This window comes from Vicia villosa, linkage group LG2 (assembly GCF_029867415.1).
Source record: "Vicia villosa cultivar HV-30 ecotype Madison, WI linkage group LG2, Vvil1.0, whole genome shotgun sequence".
NCBI classification, from domain to species: Eukaryota; Viridiplantae; Streptophyta; class Magnoliopsida; order Fabales; family Fabaceae; genus Vicia; species Vicia villosa.
In genome coordinates this window covers 184,803,599-184,820,107 of record NC_081181.1, presented here as the reverse complement: position 1 = coordinate 184,820,107, position 16,509 = coordinate 184,803,599, and the positions used below count along the sequence as shown (strand labels likewise).

General features: G+C 36.5%; 1 protein-coding gene across 1 annotated transcript; it reads right to left on the bottom strand.

The window, feature by feature from the left end:
* Window positions 1-833: 833 nt before the first annotated feature.
* LOC131653235 (damage-control phosphatase At2g17340-like) lies at window positions 834-12,780 on the bottom strand. Its single transcript, XM_058923323.1, has 12 exons — window positions 12,488-12,780; window positions 11,606-11,671; window positions 11,437-11,503; window positions 11,263-11,331; window positions 9,596-9,736; window positions 9,302-9,430; window positions 9,102-9,188; window positions 1,960-2,034; window positions 1,808-1,885; window positions 1,639-1,716; window positions 1,486-1,548; window positions 834-1,202 (listed from the first exon to the last, which is right to left on the bottom strand). Exons 1-12 carry the CDS (start codon window positions 12,655-12,657, stop codon window positions 1,122-1,124), a joined length of 1,104 nt encoding a protein of 367 aa, XP_058779306.1. The 5' UTR covers window positions 12,658-12,780; the 3' UTR covers window positions 834-1,121.
* Between the last annotated feature and the right edge of the window lie 3,729 nt (window positions 12,781-16,509).

The following is a 16,509-nucleotide window of genomic DNA, read 5'->3' as shown; positions in this document are numbered from 1 at the left end:
TATGAATCTTATATTTTCATGAGAGTCAATCGTGGGTGAACAATAAACAACCTTATTTTAGATCCGCTAAAGTGGAATTTTCTGTAACCTTATATTTCACATGGAAGGTTCATATCGTTAAAGTAAATGCAAGATAAAAATGCATATTCTTTTTTATGATTTTATAATATCAGAAGGAGCATATTTATATAAGTTTCAAACCATTGAAGACTATACAAAAACTTCCGTGCAATTTCAACCATACAAAAGTGTCCGTATAAAATCTTCCGCAACTCCATCCATAAGACATCTTAAGTAAGAAGAAAAATAATTAGCCCTCGGAATTTTCAAGAGTGCTAAAGTTATCTGGCACACCAGATATTACATAAATATGGTATTTGTGAACATTTGCACCGGATTTTCAACAAATTGATACACACATGTAGAGGATACTACCTTTACTATAAATATCAAGTTGAATTCCAACAATTTTGCCAAACATATGTTCAAATTTCCACCAGATATTTCCAAAAACTATCAAATTTTTACTAATTCATGGATAGCAACTTTTTTCAAATTTGTAAGAGGTATATTATCAAAGGACCAAAATTGATTTTTTTTTTTTTTTTAAATATAGGAGGTATTAGGTGCAACTTAGGGTATCAAATAAGTTTCTTTTCAAACTACATCTTGAATAAACAATCATACCACTCCCTTAATTTATAGCCAACTTATATTTAAAAAACAATTTGTGGTATGGTATAGTTTCAATCAAAAGAAACCCTCTAAAAAAGTTCTATAACTGATTGAATCTTATCGCATGTGCTGAATCAGTATCGGACTATAGACACGGCTTCAATCTAAAGTGTTGATCTTGCATGTGCTATATCAGTACCAGACAATAGACACGGCTTCAATCTAAAGTGTTGGTCTTACATAGAAGAAGCCGTGTATGTAATAACTTGTTATTACAAGTAAAAATGTTGAAGTTTTATCGCCATCTTCAAATACTAAAATGGCATTCTAGGAATCATCTAGTTTCAGACATATATTAGAAGAGCGTCTAGTTGAAAGATTGACACTAGAAAACTGCATGTATGCAATTGCAGAGAGCATATTAGCTGACAAAAGAATGAGATTTATCAATTAGAAACTTCATTGTATTTGAATACGCAGTCGTATAGACGTCCCCCGAGAAATTGTGCAACCTCCGGATGTTTTACCTAGAGAAAAATAATACAAAAAATTAGGATAATTAATTTAACCTTAAGTTTTTCTCTACAAAGCACGGACATAGACACACCACACACGACACCGAGACTGACACGTTGATACAGATAATAATTTAAAAAATATATAAATTGAACATAATCACAAGTATTGATATCGTGTCATACACAGACAGGGACACTGACATGCATTCTTTCAGAGATATTGGTGCTAGAGAGGTTTTCTTTATTGTTATGAGAATTGAGAAGTAAAATAATATGGTAAAATGCATATTACCATTCCAATCTTAAGGGAATCACATTTGAATTGAGCATACAGATTTGTTTCGATTCCGCGGCCCTGTCAGAAGAAAGATATCGTTAGTTTCCATCTCATTGAAATTACACTAACTAATTCAAACATGAACAAATGAGGTAAAAAAAAACTCACCATCCCTTCTAAGATGACAAGATCTGCATCACTAGCAAGGTAAGCAAGCTCCTGTGACACTCTTGTAAGATCAATAACCTGCAATTCATTGAATAAAGCAAGATTCAATGTCATAGATTCAGATACCATAATTTACGAAGTTAATATAAAAAGACGTTCATTTTCTTACCGGCAAATCATTGCCAGAGTTGGCAATTAAAAGGTTTGATGTACTGACACCAGCAAGTTTTCCTTCTTCGTCCTTTAGCTGGAAACAAATGTGATCGAGTTAGCAAAGAATATGATGATAGCGAAAGCTTACGAAAAAATGTTTCTCATTACCTTTGATATAATTTCAACTAGCTCAGAATATGTCACATCATTGATGGAAGGTAAGTCATTTGCAGCCAATACAACCTGCATTCGAACAGAATCACATAAACTATACCGAAGATGGAAGCTGTAAGAACGGGATATCAAAAGCAGATTCGGTTTCAAACATATTTATTATCCACTACAAATTCCGATAAATCAAAAAGTTCTCTATTTGGATAAACAACTTAATTAAGTAGTCATTGTCAAGATCTCGATCTAGATTTTAAAATCTTAAGATTTTACGATCTCACTCACCCCCAACGATCCGGATCTTAAGTAGAATCACGTGTTGTAGCCAAATTGTGAAAAAACCCCGTAATATCATTGATGTTGTGCAAACTTTGTCAGCTTCACCATGATTGGCCGATTTCCGACCACCACCATTAAAAGGTGAGAAGGATGACAAGATCCGGAAGCACCACAATTTCGGTTCGGCGGAGATGAATGTGCGCCTTTTGAAATGAAGTTTTAGATTTAGGGTAAAGGGTTTGTTTTAACTACTTGACTTACGATAATTCTAGTAATTGATCAAATATGTCCCTAATGTCTAAACATTAACAAATGTTCAACAAAACCTCAATCATAAATGTTTAAAAAATAATAAAAAGAGTCATTTTCTCACGAATACACTTGTCTACTAACATATATCATGTAAAATACTTTAAATATATACTATTATTTTTTCATTTTAGTAGGATCTTACAATTTTTGTTGCAATCTTATGTTTTACGATCTTGTTATCCCCTCTCGATCTTATAGAAATAATTGAGTAGGATCTTCCGATCTTAACTAAGATTTTATATTTTACGATCTTGTTATTCTCTCCCGATCTTAGGTAAGATCTCGATCTTAACAACCTTCATAACATAAATGCTTAACATACAAGTGTTTATGTATAAACTATTTCTATAACAAAAAAATAAAATAGTCTCACATATTTTTTATAAGTTGTTTTCGTAAACAATTCTAGAAAGCTTGTGAAAACAAATTGAAAACAACGTATCGACATGTTATAAATTGTTACCATACGCTCTCAAACAGTCTCCTAGAGGCTTATGTCAGTAGATAAGTTTAAATAAGTCAATCCAAACAGGGTAAATAATGCAGTCAAAATAATCTCACTTGTTATCCATCAGAGGATTGGATTAGAACTAAAATGACAGAAAAATTCGCTTTCATGGCTTTGGTAGAAATAGGGAGGTAAACTTTTTCTATTAAATCTAGCGGAGATGAGGATGTTGCATTGAATGTGTGGTAAGACTAGACTGAATAAGATTATAAATGACAAGAGTGTAATGGAGTAGCACCTATAGTAGAAAAGATGGTGGAAAATAGGCTTAGGTGGTTTGGGTATGTAGAGAGAAGACCTGTAGATTTTTTTGTAAGAAAAGTAGATCAAATGGAGAAAAGTCAACGAGTCAAATAACTAGAGGTAGAGAAAGACCTAGAAAAACTATAAGAGAAATTATTAAGAAAGATCTCGAGATTAACGAGTTGGGTAGAAATATGGTATTGAATAGAAACTATGGCAAAATTTGATCCATGTAATTGACCTCACTAAATGGATAAAACTTGGTTGTTGTTGTTGTTGAAATTGTTCTACACTTGGCTACATTTGGTTGAAACTTAACTTTTATACTTCGCTACTACACGACACTTGATTTTGGTACAAAATTAAGCATTTAGCTTTTATTTGGTGAGAGAGAAATGTACATGGGTTTTCCCTAACGGATTAATTACTGAATTGGAAGGTTTTTCTTCATTGATTTAAACTAGTTTGAATTGTCTTATTTGATTTTATCTACTTACATAACATAACCACTTGTCCGAGAGAGTTTATGAAAATAAGCTTTCTGTTGAATAAACTTTAATGTTAGTAAGTGTATTTTTATTGATAAGTTTGTGAAAAATAAAGAGTCTCTTGTAGTTGAAAGGCCAAGAGTTTTGTACTGGAAAAGCCAAGAGATAATGGCATATTAAGAGTATTCATTTGCTTTAATTTCCTAGTATAGCAGAAGTCTTTTAGGTCTATATAAAGACTTGTTTGTATTTTCATTTTCAACAAGAAAGTAAAAAGTGCAGTTTTAAAGTAAGACATCCACCAGTGGAAGTATAGTGTAAAAAGTGTTCTGTGCAGTTTTAAAGCAAGTCTTCCACCAGTGGAAGTATAGTGTTAAAAGTGTGAAAAAGTTGCAGTCAGTTTTTGACAAATTGGCATCAGAGCTAATGGCGAATACGATGAGTCAAATGCCGCTACCACGATTAACGAAGGCGAATTACGAAAATTGGAGTATCCAAATGAAAGCTCTTCTTGGATCTCTAGATTCGTGGGAGACAGTCGAAACTGGTTTCATAGAACCAGATAATACCGGAGGGTATACAGCGGCTCAAACCAAGGCGTTGAAAGAGACGCGTTCGAAGGATAAGACGGCACTGTACATCTTGTTCCGAGCTGTTGATGAATCAGGCTTTGAAAAGATTGCAGGTGCAACGACTTCGAAACAAGCATGGGACACGTTAGAAAAAGTATACAAAGGAGCTGACCGAGTCAAGCAAGTTCGTCTTCAAACTCTTCGAGGAGAATTGGAGAGAATGAAGATGAAGGAGTCGGAAACTGTATCAGAATACATCACGCGTTTGCAAACAGTGGTGAATAAACTCAATCGTAATGGAGAAACGATGACCGATGCTCGTATTGTCGAAAAGATTCTCAGATCTTTAACCGATAACTTTGAGAATGTTGTGTGCGCGATAGAAGAGTCGAAGGACCTTGCAACGCTCACAGTCGAAGAGCTAGCTGGTTCTCTCGAGGCACACGAACAACGTAAGATCAAAAAGAAGGAGGAGACAAACGACGAAGCAGTTCAGACCAAGGAGTCCACCAAAGACGAAAAGGTGCTCTTTTCTCAAAACTTTCGAGGAAGAGGACGTGGCCATGGAGGTCGTGACAGTGGTCGAAGTGGTCGAGGCAGCAACTTCGAGAGAGGACAGTCGAGCCAGCAAAATTGGCGTGGCAGAGGACGTGGTCAAAGAGGTGGTCGGTCGAACTACTCCAACATAGAATGTTACAAGTGTAACAAACATGGTCATTATGCAAAGGATTGTAACTCCTACAAATGCTATAACTGTGATAAAGTGGGACATCTTGCAAAAGATTGTCGAGTCGAAAAGAAGGTAGAAGAAACAACCAATCTAGCTTTGGAAGCCGAAGCGAATGAAGGCTTTCTGCTGATGACTCAAAAAGAAGTAGACGCGAATAATGATAATATGTGGTATCTTGACTCAGGGGCAAGTAATCATATGTGTGGTCACAAACACCTATTTGAAGAAATGCAAAAGATTGAAGATGGTCATGTGTCTTTCGGAGATGCATCGAAAGTGAAGGTCGAAGGCAAAGGTACGATTTGTTACTTGCAGAAGGATGACTTGACTGGGTTAATCCAAGATGTGTACTATGTACCAGATCTCAAGACAAATATTTTGAGTTTGGGGCAACTCACAGAAAAAGGTTATTCGGTATTCATGAAAGATCGGATATTACACTTGAAGGACAATCTGGGGCATCTGGTTGCTCAAGTCGAAAAGGGGAAAAATCGAATGTACAAACTAAACTTGAGAAGCGTTCGAGGAAAATGTTTGCAAGTCAATGTTGAAGACAAAGCGTCGCTGTGGCATCTACGTTTTGGTCATCTACATCATGCTGGTTTGAGAAGGTTAGCAAAGAGGAACATGGTGCACGGGCTACCAGACATGGACTATGAAGAAAAGTTTTGTGAAGAGTGTGTGCTTAGCAAACAAACCAGAACCTCATTTCAAAAGAAGGCAGAATATCAATCTAAACACATTCTCGAACTGATTCACACCGACATATGTGGGTCAATCACTCCAGAATCTTTCAGTGGAAAAAGGTATTTCATTTCATTTATCGACGATTTCTCACGAAAGACCTGGGTTTATTTCTTGAAAGAAAAATCTAAAGCATTCGAGGTGTTCAAAAAGTTCAAAGTGATGGTGGAGAAGGCAACTGACAGACACATCAAAGCGGTTCGATCTGACAGAGGTGGTGAGTATACTTCGACAGCCTTTTTGAAGTATTGTGAAGAGCAAGGCATAAGGAGATTTCTAACTGCACCATATTCACCTCAACAAAACGGTGTGGCTGAAAGGAAGAATCGAACAGTTCTCGACATGGTTCGATCAATGCTTAAAAGCAAGAACATGTCAAAGGAATTTTGGGCAGAAGCTGTACAATGTGCCATTTATGTTCAGAATCGATGTCCACATTCAAAGTTAGAAGATCAAACACCACAAGAAGCATGGAGCGGACAAAAGCCAACAGTTTCTCATTTTAAAGTATTTGGTAGTGTGGCATATGCACACGTACCGGATCAACGAAGAACAAAACTTGAAGACAAAAGTCAGAAATACATATTCATTGGATATGATGAGAAGACAAAAGGGTATAGGTTGTTTGATCCCATAAGCAAGAAGGTGATAGTGAGTAGAGATGTTCGAGTAAACGAAATGAGCAAGTGGGACTGGAATAAATCGACAGAAGTTATCGTCGAAGTTGGAGAAACATCAGTCGCTGTACCAATAAGCAACTCAACGGAACTTGAAGATTCTGACAATGAAGATGAACCTGTACAACCCAGAATGCGAAGTCTGCAGGATTTGTATGATACAACAGAAGAGGTGCATCTTGTATGTCTTTTGGCAGATACTGAAAACATTAGCCTCGAAGAGGCGATGCGAGACGAAAAATGGAAAACTGCCATGAACGAAGAGATCAAGGCCATTGAACACAACAACACATGGGAACTAGCAGAATTACCAAAAGGAAGTCAACCCATCGGTGTGAAGTGGGTGTTCAAGAAAAAGATGAATGCTCAAGGCGAAATAGAACGGTATAAAGCGCGGCTTGTTGCGAAGGGATACAAACAGAAAGCTGGAATTGATTATGACGAAGTATTTGCTCCTGTTGCAAGAATGGAGACAATTCGATTACTTATCTCACAAGCTGCTCAATTCAAATGGCCGATATTTCAAATGGATGTCAAGACAGCATTTCTAAATGGTGTGCTCGAAGAAGAAGTTTACATCGAACAACCACCCGGATACGTGAAAGTTGGAAAAGAAGGAAAAGTGCTAAAGTTGAAAAAGGCGCTTTATGGGTTGAAGCAAGCACCGCGAGCATGGAATACACGCATCGACACATACTTCAAAGAGAACAGTTTCAAGCAATGTCCTTACGAACATGCTCTGTATGTAAAGAAGAATGGAGGTAACTTGTTGCTCGTTGCTCTCTATGTCGATGATCTAATTTTCTTGAGTAACAACAGTCAGATGATAGAAGAATTCAAGGGCACAATGACACGTGAATTCGAGATGACAGACTTAGGTCTGATGAAATTCTTTCTTGGTCTGGAGGTTCGACAAGAAGAAACAGGAATTTTCATTTCACAGGAGAAATATGCAAAAGAAATCTTGAAAAAATATAAGATGGAAAACTGTAATCCGATTTCGACGCCAATGGAACCAGGTACAAAGTTGTCAAAATTTGATGGAGGAGAACGCATCGAAGCAAGCAAATATCGAAGTTTGGTAGGAAGTCTTCGATACCTCACATGTACAAGGCCAGATCTTTCGCTTAGTGTCGGAATTGTAAGTCGTTTCATGGAGGAACCAGTCTATACACATTGGAAGGCATTGAAAAGAATCCTTCGATACATCCAAGGCACTGTGTCACTTGGAATGTTTTATTCAAGAGCAGAAGATTACAAGCTGATTGGTTATTCCGACAGCGATTGGTGCGGAGATGTAGACGATCGGAAAAGCACCTCAGGATATGTGTTCTTTATGGGAAATACTGCATTTACATGGCTTTCTAAGAAGCAGCCGATTGTAACACTCTCGACATGTGAAGCTGAATATGTGGCAGCATCTTGGTGCGTTTGTCATGCAATATGGCTTAGAAGATTGTTGAGTAAAATGGAGCTAAAACAGGAAGGTGCAACAGTAATACAAGTGGACAACAAATCAGCAATTGAGTTAGCAAGGAATCCAGTGAATCATGAAAGGAGCAAACACATCGACGTTCGCTTCCACTTCATTCGAGAACATGTGAAGGAAGGAAGTGTCGAATTGAGGCATGTAGCAAGCAAGGATCAAGCAGCAGATATTTTCACAAAACCGTTATCGAAAGAAATTTTCGACAGAGGCAAGAAGTTGATAGGTATGATGGATAGAAGAAACATTTAAGTTTACAGGGGAGTTTTGTTGAATAAACTTTAATGTTAGTAAGTGTATTTTTATTGATAAGTTTGTGAAAAATAAAGAGTCTCTTGTAGTTGAAAGGCCAAGAGTTTTGTACTGGAAAAGCCAAGAGATAATGGCATATTAAGAGTATTCATTTGCTTTAATTTCCTAGTATAGCAGAAGTCTTTTAGGTCTATATAAAGACTTGTTTGTATTTTCATTTTCAACAAGAAAGTAAAAAGTGCAGTTTTAAAGTAAGACATCCACCAGTGGAAGTATAGTGTAAAAAGTGTTCTGTGCAGTTTTAAAGCAAGTCTTCCACCAGTGGAAGTATAGTGTTAAAAGTGTGAAAAAGTTGCAGTCAGTTTTTGACACTTTCTAGCAAGGCTGTCATTGAGGCCGTGTAAGACAGGCTACCTTCGTAGGACTGTTTTGAAGGTGTGTAAGACAGACTACCGCACAGGATCCAAAATTTATCACGAGTAAACCTTGGCTAAATAAGAACTCATAAAATGCCACGGTTAAATAGATCCTTTATTTGTTTTTTCATGGTTAAACTGCAGCTAATCCACACATGATCTCTAAAAACTTGAGACGATTCTACTTTCTAGAATAGCTTATGAAAACAGCTTACACAAAAACTGAAATAGCTTATATACAAACACTTATATGATAAGCATTTATGCTATAAGCGCTTAACTAAGTTGTTTATCCAAACTAAACTTTCTCTTCTTTCTAAGTTGTCTTGTGTTTCTTCTAGTGTTTTCATCCTCGCATCTCGTTGCAATATTTTATCTTTCGTCTTAATGAATTTTCTTTTTGTAAAATAAATAAATAAAATATGGACAAACCTGACTCCCACGCCGAAGAAGCTCCCTTGCAAATGGTAAAATACCCAAAATAATATCAGCACCAGAGTTATCTACAAATATAATAACCTGCAACGATGAAGTGAACACATTACAACACCACCACAACATAGAGTAGGCGAGAAAACAAAATTCAACAAATCATTTTAAAATTGTATCGATTTATGCACACAAAAACTTGCCTTCTTCCATGACTTCTTGCTCCATTTCACTTTGAAAGCATCAAGATCATCAATAACCCAAGGTCGAGATACAAGATTTTGACAACTTGCCAAAAAGGACATTCCATCCTTAGAGAAAACCTCTGCAAGCTTCAAAGAATTGTGAAACAAATATGTTAATACATAAACTACACATAAATTTAGGGACTATAGTATTAATAACACCGCCTCAAAAATTTAGGGACTAAAATAAGGATTTACTCTAATTTTAGTTAGCCGAAAGTCATCAAAAGAATGCATAGAAAATCAATCTACCTGTGCCGAGCCAAGATCAAATATGTTTCCTGCAAAAATTCCCCTAACTAGATTCTCGATTCGTTTGCCTTCATCTTCAATGGCGTCATTAACATGAACAACGTTCTCAAACAAGGAGATGGCTTTTGCATTTTCTTCATCCTATAGCACCCAATTAGAAAAGTGATTAGTATCTCAATGAAAATCAAACAACATTTGTTGAAACTTGAAATTTCATGCCACTTTGGCAAGTAAATGTAGACATTTGATTTTTGGTCGTCATCTGCGTTGCATAGGTACCGGTACGTACCCAGTACCCGATACGGGTACTGGTACTGGGTACGACATTTTTTAAAAAACTAAGGTACGGGTACGTTAGTATAATGCTTTAAAAATACAATTATAAAAATAACTAAACAATTATATTATTTAAATAACGATAAAATAATAAAATTAAAAAATAGTTTGCTTAAATAAATCACACTTAAAAATATTAATAAATCATAAAATAATGGTTGAATATCAATATTTTCTTCTCCAATAAATGCAGCTTCTAGTTCACGTTCATCGAGAGAAATCTTGAAAGAAGACGAAGATTTGTATGAACAAAAACTAAATCCTCAGCTCTTTTTGGATTGAGCTTATTCCTTTTCAATGAGTGAATGAATCCATACGTGCTCCCATTTCTTTTTAATGAGCCTATTTCTTAATTTTTCTTTCAATTTTTTATTTATAAATAGAATAAATAAATAACCTAATTTTTACTTAAGTCCAAATTACGTTATCTAAAAAAATTTGAAACCGAAAAAAATAATTTTTTTTGGGTACGTGTACCAAATGTGTACCGGTTGGTGTACCACAGCAAAATAAAATAAAATAAAATTGGTACGGCTTCGGTGCGTACCGTACGTGTACCGTACGCGTACCGGTACCCGGTACGTACCCGGTACCGGTACTTTACCTAAAACGGAGTACCCGTGCTTCACAGGTCGTCATCATCCTCCGGTTCCCGAAGAAAGGGGAGTCTGGTAATCTAGAGTTTGGTCGGAAGGTAAGTAAAGTCTAGCCAAGGATTATTCCAGCCATGAGTCAAAAAAATGTAGACATTTTAAGCCAACTAAATCTGATAACAATTCCATTATACTTTCCTCTATATTAGTGTTTTAGATGGCGGATGGTGGTCCATGGCAGAGAGCCAAAATCCCGTCATACCGGCCGCTTTGTGGCGCCGTTATAGCGGATTATGTTGGAAAAGTCCGCAATATCAGCCAATATTTACCATTGCGGTGAGCCCAAACATCGCTATGCATATCCGTCATAGCGGTCATGGCGCCGCTAATTGATAACACTGCTCGATATTCATGCAAGATGTTACACACGCCAACCCCTATTATTAGATAGGCACACATGTTTCTTCAACATCAATGTTCTCAATCATATATCGAGAAATATAACGGTTTGTTCAAATTCCTCCACACAACAAGACTATAGTATCAAGATAGCCGCTATTTGACTGTTATCACATTGTACTAAATAGAGCATCTCAAAATAATATAGATTCATTTAAATTCTGCTATGTTATAGTACCGTTTAAGTTGCTATTTGACAACACTGTTAAGCATTTATTATCTAAGACTGCATAGCGGTAACAAATAAAAAATAGGATCCGAAATCGTAGATAACTTTACCTTGACTTTTTTGAAGATATCACTGAATCCCAATTCTCTGAGTATTAGCTCACGAAGTCTGCATAGAAGCTTGCAAATCGCGACACCGAAAAAATTAAAAAGTTAAACAAAGAATATAATTAGACAGATAATCAAACTATTAGGGTATAGTTTTAGCAATAGTATTTGACATACAATGCAATCAGGTGGTCCACCATGACTTTCGGGATCTTTCTTGAAATCTTCGAGTATATCAGCATATCTTTTCCCGGGAATGCAAAAAAATAGATATAATTAGGAAATCACATACAACAAACAAACCAAAAAAAAACACAAACAAGATAAGAAAGAAGAATCAGATAACCTTTGAGCAAATTTTTCAGCTTTATTTGCAGCATCGGAAACAGAAGTATCGCTCTCTGCACGCTTCCTGCCAAATCAAGGTTAACAAATAATGTAAACAAGAAAACAACAACAATCACCACCTTCAATTACCCAAAGGAACCATAATTGGCCCACAACTACATAGACTAATCCGTACAAACTGAAATTCTGTTAAGTGATTGACCTATCATAACATATATTTTTCATAGGCACTGGCCAGAGATCAAGAGATTCTGCAATATTTTTTGCATTAGGGAGGTACAGACCCTCGGAGTTCTGCAATATTTTTGTGTAATTCAAGAGATTCTCCCTATTTTCTATTCTAGATTTCTATTAGATCTATGTTCATTCTCTAATCCTATTGAACCCACCAAAGATTTAAAAAACGGTCCTTTACCACGAAAATAGTCCTCATAAATCGGTATCTGAAGGTGTCGATACCAATCTATGAAGCAGATACCCCGAACACGACCCCGACACTAACACGGCGACATCGATAAGTGTCGGGGTGCAGTTGTCTAACACCGACACGAACACACATTTTTTCAGTTTGGCATGTACAGATCGAAATCGAGAAAGGTTTTCCGCGACCGCAAAGCGACCTATATTTAAAACCTAGGAACTCACATAAACCATTTCTAATGAAAAAATAAAATAACACACAACTACACAACAACAAAAAAATCATATCTAATAAACAAAAAAAAGCATCCATTTTTACCACAAAAAAACATAAAAATAAACCATTTCAAATCAAAATAAAAAAAGGGTAAGCAATAATCGATCAAAAACAGCGAATCAGACACCAAAAGTCAAAATTTCTCAATAAGTGAAAGAAAAAAAGGCTAAAAATTAGACATACTTGAAAGATGGAATTGAGTTAAGGAAGAGATTAATCCATAAGATTTCGTTTGGAGTGGGCTTTCGAGGATTATCAGAAGGGAATCTGTAAGGAATAGTGCAAGCCCTGTAATGAGAATGGATTGGTGTTAACAGCAATGGAAATTCAACAAGCTCTGATGCGCTTTCCATCGATTGCAGAGAAGTGATGATAATAATGTGAATTGAGTTTTTTCTGAAGGAAGATGGAGCTTAGGATTTCTCAGTTTCGCTCACTCCTTACGCTAAAAACTGGAAAAACTGTTTCTTTATTCAAAAGTAATCTTTTTATTTTTTTAATATTTATTTTAATAAAATATAAAATAAAGTTAGTGAATCATTAATCTTATATGCCAAAATTATTATTATAATAATACTAAGAGGTTAAAGGTCGTGCACTGACAATCCAATAGAAACAAATCGTTTTGCCATGTCATATAAGTTTTTTTAAAATTACAGTCTGACTTGTCCTGATTCATGGTCGTGATTGGTTGACAGTGTAAAATTTTTTTTTTTGTACAAAGGAGGGCCTAAGCCCAAAACAACAAAAAACTAAACACAGACAACCCTGGGGTACCACACCCCCCTTTGATCTCTATTAAAGAATTCACTTAACCAAGAAGGCATCTCAAGAAAAATCTTAAGATCACAACCCTGAAGTTTCCCATGCAAGGCCAATTGATGGGCACAGCCATTAATTTCCCGATAAACGTGCGAGAACTTCACCGTCTCCACCTCCTCCATCTTTGAATTAATATGCCTCAAAATGCTGCAACTAGTCTTCTTCCTAGTATTGATAGCATTACAAAGATCTACAGCTTCCTTAGAGTCAGATTCAATCAGCACCTTGTTGTATCCAAGATCCTTAGCTAGCTTAATACCTTCCAAGATACCCCATAACTCCGCTTTCAACGGACTACTACTACCCACACCTTTAACAAAACCCCCACACCAAGCTCCATCCGCGTCTCTGATTAGACCACCACACCCAGCACTACCTTGCACAGTATGAGCACCATCTACATTTACTTTCACAAACTCACCTGTGGGTCTCTCCCATTTAAACAACTTCTCCACTTTGTTTAACTGTATTATTTGGTGAGTACACGCAGCTGCTTGATAATCACGCATCCTGTGAACAATAGTTTCCTGCATGAAAAAAGGTCTCACAAAATGCTCATCATGAATTTGTCTATTTCTCCACTCCCAAACAGCATGGCAAGTAGTAGCCCAAAAATGGCACCGATTATCCTCCACGTGTAACACACGCACCCTCTTCTTATCACAATTAATATTGATCCACTCATGGAGATCAACACTATAAAATGTGTTTCGCAAGCTTCCAGGAATGAGAGAATTCCAAGCTTCCTTCACCACCCTACAGTCCCTTAAAGCATGGAGAATATCTTCCTTATAGTGACCACAAAGAATACAACTTGGACTCCCATACCCAAACACATGCATTCTCTCCTGTGTAAGAATTCGCTCATGCATGAGAAGCCAAATGAAATACTTTACCCTCTCTGGTACTTTCATACTCCAAATCACCCTCCAGCCAGCATTCTCTTCCGCATCCTGTTCCTCCTCAAACTCCTTATACAGATACTTTACTGACAAGGGCCCATCTTCCATAGTAGCAACATCAAAGAAATCCTCAACATTATCTTGAATTGGCGGGTGTAAAGCTTTGATTTGCTCCTTGATATCTGCGGGTAACCACTCCATCATATTCCAGTTCCATTCACCATTGGCATTAATTAAATTGCCAACAGAAATATCTTCCATCTCAGCAGGGATATTCTCTACTTTGTCAGCAATGGATACTCCTCTACTCACCCAACAGTCTTGCCAAGCATGAATATTAATACCATTGCCAAGGTTCCACCGCCCCAAACTTATCAAAGAAGGAAAAGTTTTAGTAATAGCCTTCCACAAATTAGAGTCAGAAGATTTAGCATGCATGTCTTTAATATCAACCAAACCTTTATATTTACCTTTCAACACTCTACACCATAAATCATCCTCATCATTCAACAACTTTCCTCCCAACTTCATAATACAGGCTTGGTTCATAGTATCAAGCTTCCTCAGCCCTAACCCTCCCATATCCTTACTTGTAGTGACTTGTTTCCAACTCACAGCATGATGCTTCTTGTGAGTCTCAGTGTCTCCCCAAATGAATTCACGCTGCATCTTTTGGATTTCTTTGACACAAGCTTTCGGAAGCATGTCAGTGCATAACTCATTTTCTCTAATACTAATTATTATTATTATTAGGTGGCTTCTAGCATGAGGGCTCTACAAAGTCCCTCATGAGTGGACCATGATTTTAAACCGTTGGATTAAAAATTACCATATATTTTCTCGAGACAAAACCACACTAAATTAGACCTCATCCAACTTCCTTCTTCTGCAGAAATAGATATTCTTCTGTCTACTAATCGATTTCTCCATGGGAAAGGAAGAAACTAAAATCATTAAAATAATGAAAACACAGAAAAGGGATAAAAAATAATATAAAAAACATTGTCATGTCTTCTCAATTTCTCCATCTCTCACAATATACAAAACAACAACATCATCGGTATTTCAACTTGCATTTTTGTTTCTGGGTCAAGCGTTTGATTTTATTTTGAAGAAAAATTAGTGATGAAAATAACCTTAAATTTCTACCAAAATAAGAAATTGAATTGATTAGAAGAGGTTTTTTAATTTATGAAAAAAGAATTGCAGTAAATCAAAAAATGAAAGAGCAATTAAAGAAGAAAATGTAAAAACTCAAAATTATTACATCTTCATATCCAATTCCTTCCACGTGATAACTCAAATTCTACACACTTCTTCGTCGTCATGTATTCAGTATTCACTTTGTCATGAGACTCAATTATTTCTTTTTCAAGGAATCATGTTAAGCCATTATTATAACTTACTAAAGAGATATTAGATACTTGAGGGGTTTTCTTGTGGAAGTGTTCTAATTGTCAAGTTGCAATTAATTTTATCTGTCATTTTTAATGTTGTTGTTCTTTGTCTTGTGGGTTATAGAATGGAAGAAAAGCAATGTAGAATGGAAGAAAAACAATAAAACCCTGGATGAGTCTGCACAGAAACATTAATGGAGATAGGAGAGTTGAGAGAAGAAACTATAATCAAGTGTAAAAGGGTTTATTGTATGTTACAGTAAAACAATACAATCCAATGGTTCTTAGATGTGGTCCACGATGAACCATTTTCTTGTTGGTTCACCCTAGAGATTTTTTTTTTTAAATAACTATGTATTAAAAAATAAATACGCAAGTAACCACGTTTCGAAAAAAATTACGCAAATAACCAGGTTTCTGAAACCCTTAACACCAAGGTGCCATCTCACATGGCTTATTCCCTTTTTTTTAGCCCTAGGCGCCATCTGACATGGCACACTCAGTCCCAATAAGCCATGTCAAATGGCGCCTCCCTTCAACTTTTAGGAGGAGGAGCCATCTCATATGGCTCCTCCTTGTATATATTTGTTCAATTGTCCATTTGAAAATGCACCAAGGCGCCATCTAAGATGGCTTATTGCAGAAAAGTTGTACATAGGAGTCATCCCAAATGGCGCTTCCCTTCATCTGATACAATGGCGGCGCCATCTCACATGGCGCCTTGGTGTCAATGTTTTCTAAAACTTGGTTATTTACGTATTTTTTTTCGAAATATGGTTATTCGCGTAATTTTTTTCTAATACATGGTTATTTAAAAGGGTAACGAATCTAGCGAATCTGCAAATCTGCAAATCTGCAAATCTCATGAGCAGGTCTGTGGCCCAAGTAGGACCTCCTTCAGGACCTCTGGCAAGCGCTTCACCAGAATACCTTCGTCTTCCCGTCTTCTCCGAGGACCCTCCCTCCTTGTAGGTTTCATTCACCTTTAACCTTCCGAACTATACGAAGCATGCGCACTTCCGAGAAGACTGCGTCTCCCCTAACACTTCGGTGCGGTTGACCCAGGATGGAAACCACGTGCTGG

Bases quoted from the DNA above. Each gene is read 5' to 3' on its own strand.
- LOC131653235 (XM_058923323.1), bottom strand. From the start codon at position 12,657: ATGGAAAGCGCATCAGAGCTTGTTGAATTTCCATTGCTGTTAACACCA. The intron at 11,672-12,487 runs GTATGTCTAATT...TTGATTTGGCAG, and splicing joins AACTCAATTCCATCTTTCAA to GAAGCGTGCAGAGAGCGATA. The intron at 1,886-1,959 runs GTAATGAGAAAC...ATTTGTTTCCAG, and splicing joins TAGTTGAAATTATATCAAAG to CTAAAGGACGAAGAAGGAAA.